Below are 12179 nucleotides of genomic sequence, written 5' to 3'. Positions count from 1 at the left end.
CCTCTGGCAGGTGCAGGACAGAGGGAAAATGCTAAAGTGAAAAAATGTCCAGCACTGCCTTATGATCCCATAATTTAATACAAACAAAAGGCAACGTTTTGACCCTACTGGGTCTTCTTGGCAAATCATGGACACATTTGACAAAGGGATTTATGTAGGCATTACTATCTTCATTAGCCTTTTTTCACTTACTGTAATGTAGCCTTTAAATCAAGAAAAGACAACACCTATGCCATATTACGATATCCAAAACCTAGGACGATATCCAGTCTCATATTGATATCAATATAGTACAGATACTGTATATTGCCTAGCCCTAGTTGTACACATGAAAAAAGACAAATAGTTAATTATGTCTAATGCATCAGAAATTTCTAAATCTCAAGGTGACTTCAAATGTCAAAACCCCAAAAATATTTAAACTGTACCGCAACATGAAATGAAATGGCAGATTTTCATTTTACGAGCTGGAACCTGTTTGTCTTTTTTTCTTTCTTTTTTTAGATTAATTGTCTTATTGACTATCCAGGGCTGTCCTAAATATCACTTTTTGGGCTATAAAGCTTCAGTGGGAGGTATTCAAATGCTTTCAATGCTCTTTTCAAACTTTTAAACTTTGTGATTATTTACTAAAACTCTCATTGTGTTTAATATTTTGTGAAAGCACCGATATTCAACCATACAATATTGCCGCAATCAATGTATTTGGTGAAAAATATTGTGATAATTGATTTTTTTTTTCTCTCAAAATTTGTGAGCTTTACCACACAAAAAAACACTGTCACTCTTTCAGAAATTTAAAAAAGAAATGTCATGAAATGTTGGATTACTATTCCAGATTTCTGGATTTTTGGTGTAACGCAGATCTAAATGACATTTTTACTGGAGCTACAGAAATATAAAGTTGTGTGTTGACGTCGTAACGTAGCTCTTCATGTATGGAGATGAAGCCGTTTACGTTAGAGGAAACAGCCGATGCTCGACACAGGCCGCCATTGTTTGCTCTCGTCCTGATGAAAGCCTCTGGATAATCTAAAGCAACTTTCTAATGGAGCAAGTCAGACAAAACATCAGAGAGCATCAAAGCACTCTATCGGGATTGATAACCCGGCTCATGTGATGCCTACTCTCTCCACATATACAATATAAATTATTCAATTGCCTGTATCTGGGGTCGCTCATCATTTTGTTCATTATAACATGACTGTAGTCCAGTGGGTTGATCTCAATAAGTAAATAGGATTCTTTATTGTTGTGAGTACAAGTCAAAATCTCGTCCCCTTAAACCCACAATCTTTCATTTTTCTGCCTCTAGGGATCTCTCAATCGAAACAATAACAAGGCGTTGTTTGGTGCTGTATGAAGTAGCGTTGGATCATGGGAGTTGTAGTCATTGCAAACACTTTCTGATGGTTAGTATTCCTTCAGTGTTCATCGTTCAGGAGGTTTTTATCCGCAGAGGTCTCCTCCTCACCAAAACAAATGGACCGGCTTATAAAAACTGATGAAAACGTGGAATAAAGCATTTTCACGTTAAAAATCAAAGTCAAAGTCTGCATTATTGTCAATTTCTTCACATGTCAGGACATAATAAGAGATCGAAATTACGTTTCCCTCTATCCCATGGTGAAGACAAGACATATTTTACCAATAAGGTCCACAGACAAACATATATATACATAAATATAAAAAGTAAAAATAAGAAGACATATACAATGAGGAAAATAAGAGCAGCAAGAATGCTTGACCCAGCTTTCATGAGGGTAGGAACAAATGCTGACCTGTAGATTGTGATCTTTGCCTTCTGGCTCAGATCTGTCTTCATCACAACGGTGTGCTACATTGAATGTAATACTGCTGCACCGATTCACGATTTTAATATAGTCTAAAACCACCAAGGCCTAAAGTGTATTGCAAAAATGTGTCAAACTGGATTAAAAGTCAATTTATGACACCTTCTGGTAGACAACCACAACATTAGCATGCACAAAGGGGATTTGACTCCACTGTTGGGCAACTGGGGCGCCCTGTAGCTCACCTGGTAGAGCGTGCGCCCCATATAATAGTACGGGTCCACTGTCAGTGACATTTCATTTGTTTTCTGTGAGCAGCCGTGCAATGCATTCTGGGGACTATGGAGGACTGAGGCATTTCTCACTCGCTTTCTCGCTTTCTGTCGATCTTCAGCGATACTATCTCATAATGGCAAGAAAAGCTCAAAGAATAATCTTAAACAGTGGGACGCTGAACAACCCTCTGGATTAGTGTAATATGAGTTAAATAGGCTGTTAAATATGAACAAGTGATAATGCAATTCACAGCTCTGATTTCCTGCTTAATGAACTGGAAACACAAGCCAGGCTAAAAGCTCATGTAGCTCAGTGAAGGCTTGTGCTGTGATTGTTGTTGTGGGTTAACTTCATGCTCGGTTGGTTCAGAGAGCAAAAACATTCATTTGTAGCTTCGGAAAAAATGTATTTGTGCCCAAATCTACACTTGTTTATCTTTTCATCCTTAGACATGATCTGCCTGTTTGGATGGCAGCGATAGTATCAGCGAGGCAAAACTCTAGGCTGTCCACAAGAAAAGAAATTCTTAGTTGACACTCATTCAACTTTTGTCGAGTAAGAAATTAGATTTAATCAACAGATCTGTCAAACTGAGTTTCTCCACAAAGAATCACGCAAAACACAAGATATATGATATAAGTTTCTTAGTCAAAAAGCGTAAAAAATGACTAATCAACAAAAAATCTTGGCCGATTGAGACCAAAACAACCCACTAAATAGTCTAAAATAAAAACAAAATGGAAACAAGGAGGTGATCAGTGATGTGGATGATACAATTGTTTTAAAAAGAGAATTTAATTTTAAAAGTGTGCTTAGGGCTGGGACTGTTAGCGCATTCCTGCAACACCGCAGTCACGTGACGCCTACTGCGGGTCTGACCTTGTCACTGGCATCACCGGAAAAACATTGGCCAACTAGTGTGCACGGCATTTTGTGTCTAATGATATGGATTGTGACATCGTCCATGCACGTTTCGTAGTCTAAGACAGAGCGGCTTACATTGGGCGAGAGAGCAAGTAAGCCAGCTGATGGGTCGCCCCCTCTGCTCTCTGCCTGCTCGGCTGCCAGACGGCCTGCAACCCGTTGTAGGCTAAGGTTTAAGCCGATTTATTTATTTTTGGGGGGGTAATGCCATTCACTTGACCGGCGGTATTGACAAGAGATACCATGGCTGCGGGAACTCTGACACTCATTCATGAGTGAAGATTGGGGAAACTTTCCCGGCGGGTCAACGCTACAGAAGTTAGCTTGCCTATAACACAAAAGCGCATTTTGGGATTCTTCATGAATCAATCACAGGCTTAAAAAACCTAATAGAAGTGAGTCAGAAAACTCAGCAACTGCAACTGAAAGCAGCAGCAGCACCTCTACACCTGTCACTCCCACAGCGACCCTGCTAGCAACAGCTAACTTTTGATTTAATTTAATTCAACGATGTGTTTTATACCCTTGTGTTTTGTGGCTCAGCGGTTGAGCTTGTAGTGCAGTTGGCCTGTTCTGTACCATTGCCGTAGCTTTGTGCCTATGTCCTGCGTTACCCGTGCCTAGTTTTGCCGTGTCTTGGGGTTTTGGATTTCATTTGTGTTTTAATTTTTCTGCTTGTGGAGCATTGTGATGGATGTAGCGTGGTGGTTGAAACTTTGGCTGAAAATGTCACTCTCGAAACTTTGTCAATGTCAATTTTATTTCTATAGCACATTTAAAAACAACAGTTGATCAAAGTGCTGAACAGGGTCGATGTCAAATACATAAATAACAAGTGTAAAGATTACTACACCCAAAGTTATTCACAGGGAGACAAACAACAACACTTTATAAACATCAGAATCCAGATTAACGAGGGTTAAAAGCAAAAAGGTGCGTCTTAAGCAGCGATTTAAACGTTTGTGGTCTGTGCAGCTTTAATATGCATGGGGGGGTTGTTCCATAGGGTGGGGGCGCCCACTGCACGGGGGGGTTGTTCCATAGGGTGGGGGCGCCCACTGCAAAGGCTCTCTCGCCCTTATTTTTTAGCTTTGACCTTGGGACGTCCAAGAGCAACTGATTTGACGACCTCAGCGTTCTGACTAGAGAATGACGGCATAAGAGATCAGCCAGGTAAGATGCCGCCAAACCATTCAAGGCCTTAAAAACAAGCACATTTTTTTTTAAATCTATCCTATAACGAACAGGTAGCCAGTGGAGGGAGGCCAAGACTGGCGTTATGCGTTCATGTTTTTTGTTTTAGTTAAAAGGCGAGCAGCTGCGTTTTGGACTAACTGGAGCCGATTTGTCAGCACCACCAACTCAATATGTTCCCACGGCCTTGACAGAAAAAGCCGCCGTGAAGCTCTAGCTTGTTTTATTGTTCACTTTTAACTTACTTTACATCAAATTTGCTATCTCTTTTTCCTCTCTCTTTTCATCACAGCGGCACGCTATTTTCCGTTAACGCTCGCTCTCCTTGCGCGACCACACGGGCACTGACGTCACTCACTTATGGCACCCTGCCATTCTCGCTCTAACTTACGCTACTCTCGTAAGGGGGTTGCGGTATACCGCACTACCGCAGGAATTTCTTGCTTTTCAACTGCATTAGAAATAGTTCACCGTCCTATCCAAAGTGTGCTTTGTGACACTTTTAGTATTTCCTCAAATGTACAAGTAAGACCGCTTTACTCTTACAGTTACGGAAATATAAAACTGTTAGCGTTGTCTAAAACCGAGGATTTAATGTTAAATCAAATTGAAATGAATGGAGTTGACATGTAATGCTGTCTGTGGGTTTGTAGCGAGCATGTGGCGCGGCTCTGGGAGGCTGCTGTGCTCGACTAAGAATAGCATCCTTGCCAGTTATTTTGCCTGCAGTCACTGTCTGAATACCGAGTTAAAACAACTGCACACAGACTCTAGGACACACTGCGGGTACCTGGGCTATTTGTAGCCTCCTTTTAACTGTACTGTGAGGGGATCTTATCTGTCTTTCTCTGAATGTAATATACGTTTAAAGCCTTTCAAACGAGCCTAATTGACTTTTGTGTAAAAGTTTTAGGTGTGGAGATGTGCTGAAGCCTGGTGAATATTTTGTATGCTTTAGAAACTACAGCTGCTCTGTGTGATTGTGTTCATGCATCAGTGACTTTACATAAGTGGTGTTTACAATGTCTCATGAATAAGCTATGTTTCTTACTTCATTAGAAACAAACTGGTCTTTGGATCAAGTCGTGCACATAAACTACATAGAATAGAATCAATTAGAACATTATATGGTGTGAGTCTTCACTGGTGTCACGATTCAATTCGGTTGTGATCATCCTGTCAATGATTCAATGCGATGTCATGATGTGCCACCTACTCAAATTTATTATATATTGCTAAACATGGTTTTCCTCAACAAATTCAAGCAGTCAGATACATATGAACTCCCATTTTCATTGAATTTACTCTTGAATCTGACACTTCCTGAATGTAGCAGAGTCTGAACACAGCAGCCAACAAACAAAAGGCAAAAAGAAAAAGTAGCAAAAAATGATCACGTAACATCAGTAGGTAATAATCGGTTATGGTCTGTCACTGCATCGCGATGAAATTATCAATTTCAACACCCCTAATACAACATAGAGAAGCACTGGAGAAATGAACAGTGCCACCAACATTTAGGCAGGCATTCATACCTATGATTCATAAAAAAGGGTAAAGACAAGAACTTTTTGGCAAATAGATTAAATAAGGTTGTTCTTGAATTCATCCTGATCAGGTGGGGTTTAATTGTGGGCGTCACGATATATCAAGCATCATTTGAAATATTGCATGGTCTGTAGCTGACAAACTATTCCCAATAGCTATTTCTCTCATTGCCAAAAATGCCATTTGAAATTGTTGAATGGGGCTATATGTTTAAAATTCTGGAAATATACAGTATATGGGTTTGGCAGCATTTTATTAAAGTTGACTGAGATGCTGTATTATCTCCCAGGGCCTGCTGTGCAAACTAAATGTTAATTTCTGAATATTTTGCTCTTGGAAGAGGTACTAGATGGGGCTCCCCTCTTTCTTCTTTGTTGTTTTTTTTGTTTGTTTTTTGTATTGGTAGGAGGTATGGTAACAACATAAACTTATGTTTCTTTGCGGATGATATAGTACTTTTTGTGTCTGAAGCTAGTAGATCAACACCCTGTCCACTCAGGAGCATTTACTCTTTCTCGAATTTTTCGGGTTATAGGGTTAATTGGTCCAAGTTAACACTCAGTTCCCCGTAACAGCCGTCCAATTAGGTGCATTTCAGTGGCCAAAGCAAGGTCTCTGGGTATCTTATTCCCTCTCCAGTTAAAAGACCTAGTTACAGTAAGTCCATTATTCTGGATATTCTGGATCCAAATCTCTTTTGATGGACATGGGCAACCCTCAGTCTCTTATTAGCAGGGAAAACCAATGTTATAAAAAGTTAAGTTTCTTGACTTTTTGTTTAAAAATGTTTTTTGTTCCCAAGCTGAATTACCTCATCCAATCTCTGGGCTGGGCGATAAGGAGAAAATCTGATATCAAGATATTCTTGACCAAATACATAAATTTCAATATTGCGACCATATTGTTAGGTTGAGAATTGTTGCTTTTACAATAGTTTTCAATGACATTTTAGATAATTATTCATCAGTAATGTGGATATATATATTGACTAAGTGGTTAAAGGCAAATAAAAACATTCAGTTCAGAATATCCAAGATCTAATATATCCAAATATATTCAAAATCTAAGACGATGTCTAGTTACAGATATCAATGTAATATTGATATATTGCCCAGGCCTGCGTGCATGGCCGATAGATGAGCGGATGATTTTGGTGACTGGACAAAGGGATGCAGAGCGCAGGGCTTAAAGCTCCCTCTGTCTGTCTATCTCCCTCCCTGTCTGTCTCTATCTCCCTCCCTGTCTGTCTCTGTCTCCCTCTTTCTCCTCTCGCTGTCTGTCTCTGTCTCCCTCTTTCTCCTCTCGCTGTCTGGCTATCTCCCTCCCTGTCTGTCTCTGTCTCCCTCCCTGTCTGCCTGTGTCTCCTCTGTCTGTCGCTATGTGTCTCTCTCATTGTTATCCTCAAGCAGGATTGTGGCCGGGGAAGCCGCATTAGCAATGTGAGAAGCTGTACAGGCCCTGATGGTTATGTAAACTCTCCCCCCCCCACACACACACACACACACACACACACACACACACACAAGCCCTTAAGCCTATCTCTGGTCCGTAGCTGGCACACGCTAGCAAGTGTCTCTCACCCGCTTATCGTTACATCATTACTATACAGGCCAACTTTCTCCCCCAGGCAGCCTCACAGTAAAGTGTATAGTCAGATGTTATGAAACAAAGAGAAATTACATATGCAACGTGAACATATGGCTTCATTTTTGCTTTCAATAAGCATCATGCATGTAGCTATGAAACCGGACCTCGATCAGTCCCCGGTAGGGGGTGGGAATCTCTGGGTACCTCACGATTTGATTCAGAGGCCTACAATTTGATTCTAAACAGATTTATTGATGCAACAACTTGTTTATGTACACATCCATGCGTGATTTAAAAAATATATACCTCTCCTCTCTCTGCTTTGTCTGCCAAGACAATTTGGCCCACTAAGGTTTATATAAAAGAGACTTCAGATACAGTATTAGGGGACCACTAAGGTCCGATATAAAAGAGACTTCAGATACGTATTAGGGGACCACTAAGGTTATATAAAGAGACTTAAGATACGTATTAGGGACCACTAAGGTCTATATAAAGAGCTTCGATACAGTATAGGGACCACTAAGGTCTATATAAAGAGACTTCAGATACAGTATTAGGGGACCACTAAGGTCTAATAAGAGACTTCAGATACGTATTGGGGACCACTAAGGTTTATATAAAGACTTCAGATACAGTATTGGGGACCACTAAGGTTATATAAAAGACTTCAGATACAGTATTAGGGACCACTAAGGTCTATATAAAGAGACTTCAGTACAGTATTAGGGACCACTAAGGTCTATATAAAAGAGCTTCAGTACAGTATTAGGGGACCACTAAGGTCTAATAAAAGAGACTTCAGATACAGTTGGACCACTAAGGTCTATATAAAGACTTCAGATACGTATTAGGGCACCCTAGGTCTATATAAGACTTCAGATACAGTATATGGGACCACTAAGGTCTATATAAAAGAGCCTTCAGATTACAGTATTAGGGGACCACTAAAGTCTATATAAAGGCATCCAAAGAGCACCATGTCATGGGACGTTTAAAAATAAAGTAGCCTGACAATCAGACTAATGCCCAATTGCAATTAACATTACAGGGGAAGGTGTCTTACTGTGCTCCTCTGTCATGGAGGGGAGAAGTTTGGACTTCAGCTGTTTTTACCTTGAAACAAAAGCTGTCTGCTCAACATTGCATTGCTTGATGTCAATGAAAAACAACGCACTGAAGTTATGGATGTCTTGATTGGTGCTCAGGCAAATCAGCATGGATCAAGTTACCGTAACATTTTAAAGCAATGGCCTTTACTCCTGCAACAGGAAGCATCGATCCTCACAGTACTCATAACAATGCACGGATTGAAATGTTGGCATTGCACTTAACGCTGGTTACTTGGCAGTTCGGATGTGCCGTGGATAAAAGACACTCGAGAAATCCATTAACCAACTCTCACTCTCATTTTCCTTTTGTTATATGTCATGCTGCTGAGTAAGTCCCCGTCTCATCAGTCATAAGTATTTAATGTAACATTTTGGACACTTGTGAATCCAAACTGACCTTTTTTAAAACCCAGGGGTCACAAAATAACCCACACAACAGTCAGCGGTAGAGCAGCGGCTCCCGCATTCTGCGAGGTTAAATGAATGACTGTTTTTGTTGTGTTGCGTCTGTTTTTCTACTGCAGCACTATTTCCTGGTGATTTTCGGCCACGATGGACAGAAACCTTTGGAGCTGCGGACGGAGGAAGAGTCGGACTGCAACGAGTGGGTGGAGTACATCCAGCAGGCCAGGTGAGAAAAGACAGGCAGCTTATACAACTCATTACACATAAATGAAGGTTTGCTTCTTCATGTATGTTTATGGCGTGTACAACTTATGACTTACACAAGCATTTAAAGAACACTCAATTGAAGAGACATTTTAGCAAGCAGGACAGTATAACCACAATTTGTTATTGTGCAGTGCCGTCCCACGTCTCTGACGTCCCTGTCCTCCTGAAGGTGTATTTGAACTCATGCTGGAGGCGTTATGTTTAGCTGAAGCTTTAAGTTTAACAAAGATACTGCAGGCGTTACTACAGTCTACTAGTCCAATACCACAGTCGTGAAACACTACATTCCCTATCATACAACTGCCTCGATTCCCTGAATCTGTAGAGAACAACATAAGTGTGTGTGTGTGTGTGTGTGTGTGTGTGTGTGTGTGTCTCTCTCTCTCTCTCTCTCTCTCTCTCTCTCTCTCTCTCTCTCTCTCTCTGTGGTTTACATTTAGGTCACACTAGTGCTGTACTATTGTGCTGGTTACATCACAGACTTGATCTCGCTCCACCTCTTTCTCTCTCTCTCTCTCTCTCTCTTGCTCTCTCTCTCTCTCTCTTTGTCTGTCTTTCTCTGAACATTTAGTAGAAAATATGAAGCCTTTGTTGGTTCCTGCTGATAAGTTACTGTATAAACACGTTATATCAGGATGTTTCTCATTGACAGAAGGGGAAAGAGGTACTCAGATACCTAATACAAGCGAAACATTGGTCGCTTGACAGGATGTTAAAGGAGAATTCCGGCCATTTTCCATCTTGATTGTCATATGTGTCTACTTTCGATGGAGGAAAAATAAATAAAAAACCACTGAGCAAAAACAGCAGTTGTCGGGGCAGTTTTTAGATTGCCTTTGTGCCTCTTAACCAGAGAAGTAACGAAGTAGATTTTTCAGATAGTTACTTAACTATTTATTAGTATTTTAGTTACTTTAGTTTCAAATAATTTCAGTGGCGTTACCGTTATTTTTTTTCGCGTCAGTAACACCAAATTCAATCTAATTGGATGGGAATTAGTGGTTAAATTGGGCCCCGGCACATAAGCCTGCTCGTTTGTGTCCCTATGTGCCTGCTTGCAGTTAGTTGCCTACTGGAAATATGTCCCATAACAGATGATGAAAGGGTTTTTGAAAACGTCTTTGAAAACGTTTTTGAATATGTCTGTGCAACATGAACAGGGCCCTTACGTGACAACAAGATGCATTTTCAACTCAGACATTGGTTAAATTCACCTACCCTGGTCCCTGTCTCGATCCTGCTGGTAGCTGCTAGCTCCTAGCTGCCGTGTGTTCAGCCAGGCTTCTGTGATAATCATCCCAACAACAATCCACGGAGCGGCGGTGGTGTAGTAATGTCCTCCAGAGGACAGGTCATGGCTAAGTTTATTCCCCTAAAAATTACGTAATTGAGCACTGGAGTGGTTATGACTATATCAGTGACTATGTGCCTACATGGAAACGTGGCAAAATGATGTATGTGGCTTGCACAGTGATAGCGTTAGAGAAGGCTAGCTGTAGTCTCGCGCTGAAGTCCCGTTGTAGCGGGAAAAAGGAAAACAGTGTGCAGAGGATGGCCGTTAGGCGATAAGAGCTACCAGCTACAAGCTACCGGCAGGATCGAGACAGGGACCAGGCTAGATGAATTTAAAACAATGTCTGAGTTGAAAACGCATCTTGATGTCACGTATGGGGCCTGTTAATGTTGTACAGGCATTTTCATTGCATTTTATGTCTGTTAAAAGGCACAAAGGCACTCTAAAACTTGCCCTGGAGTTGCCATTGTAGCTCAGTGTTATACATGTTGCTGCAGCTACTCCGTGTTGCCAGCTACTCCGTGTTTCTTCAATCCAAAGTACACACATATTTATGACAATCAAGATTAATGTAAAAATGGCTGGAATTCTCCTTTAATTGACTTGGAGGCAGACACATCGGGTTGTAGATGTTTCGCCTGATCTTGAAAATATTTGCAGCTTCTGGTTGTCTTGGCTACAACTCTTGCAAAGGTTTTTAAGGTATTTTCTTGGTTAAATACTGAAAAGGTTAAATCAAAATATAAGTAAAGAAGCAGAATACGAAAATATTAAAGTACAGGTGCATTTTGTGGACCTGTAGTTTTTGTGCCAGATGAATCTCCTCACCCACTCGTCCCTTTCCCATGCTCCCTTTAGTTACTCTGACATTATCATCGAGCGTGAGATCCTGATGCAGAAGTACATCCACCTGGTCCAGGTCATGGAGACGGAGAAGATTGCAGCCAATCAGCTCCGCACCCAGCTGGAGGACCAGGACACGGAGATCGAGAGGCTCAAAGCTGAGGTTTGCATGAGTGCTTCCACATCAACACATGTGCATGTTGTTAAAAGGCACTCAGATCCAGATCAAACAATGCAAAAGCATCTGGCATGATAGGAAAACACTTGTTCAGAGCATAGACGGTTAAAGTAATGGACGTAGTATCCCTGACTTCATCCATTGGTTGTGCAATGCTGTTTTGAAGCCTCAAGTTCGAATTTGGTAAGACTATTTTTTTTTTTTTTGTGTGTGTGATTTAAGTTTATTCTATTTTTATTTTTTAAGATTATTTTTGGGAGGGCTTTTCTCTTCATTTGATAGTGACAGTGGATGGACAGGAAAGTTGGGCGAGAAATGGTTGACACGGGGCAAACGGATTCGAACCTGGAGAGGTGGTGGTGGTGGGGGGGGGAGGGGGGGTGGTCTTGACCAACTGCCACTTTGCTTGTTTGAAAGTCATGATGTCTCTCTCTCCTGGGGGGCCAAATTCTCTGGGCGGGCAAAGCAGAGAAAGGGGAGGTAACCTTGCACCTTGTGACCTCATACAGGGCAAGATTCTAGATCGGTCCATCTGAGCTTTTAGTTTCTAAAAGGCAGAGCAGGATACCCAGGGCTCGGTTTACACCTATCACCATTTCTAGCCACTGGGGGGCCTTAGGCAGGCTGGGGGAACTCATATTAAAGGTAAAAAACCTCAAAGTGAAATTTTCATGTCACGAGACCTTTAATTTACCAACTTACGCTAGCAAAAGCTTGGTTGGCATAATGAATTTTATTTATGTATATATATATATATA

General features: G+C 41.1%; 1 protein-coding gene and 1 long non-coding RNA gene across 8 annotated transcripts in view; both read left to right on the top strand.

The window, feature by feature from the left end:
* Positions 1-12179, top strand: part of rasgrf2a (Ras protein-specific guanine nucleotide-releasing factor 2a) — a 46959-nt gene that overhangs the window by 10514 nt on the left and 24266 nt on the right. For all 7 annotated transcript variants that reach the window (XM_032539698.1, XM_032539697.1, XM_032539692.1 and 4 more), the window contains exons 2-3: positions 8959-9065; positions 11259-11406. In XM_032539698.1, the coding sequence (XP_032395589.1) occupies positions 8959-9065; positions 11259-11406 (255 nt within the window). The remainder of the gene's footprint in view (positions 1-8958; positions 9066-11258; positions 11407-12179) is intronic.
* LOC116704320 (uncharacterized) lies at positions 10249-10687 on the top strand. Its single transcript, XR_004335655.1, has 3 exons — positions 10249-10374; positions 10595-10601; positions 10657-10687. It is a non-coding gene; the product is annotated as an uncharacterized LOC116704320 (long non-coding RNA).

Source organism: Etheostoma spectabile, chromosome 16 (genome assembly GCF_008692095.1).
Source record: "Etheostoma spectabile isolate EspeVRDwgs_2016 chromosome 16, UIUC_Espe_1.0, whole genome shotgun sequence".
Lineage (NCBI taxonomy): Eukaryota > Metazoa > Chordata > Actinopteri > Perciformes > Percidae > Etheostoma > Etheostoma spectabile.
The sequence above is the reverse complement of the archived record's forward strand: the minus strand, read 5'-3'. Positions and strand labels throughout refer to the sequence as shown.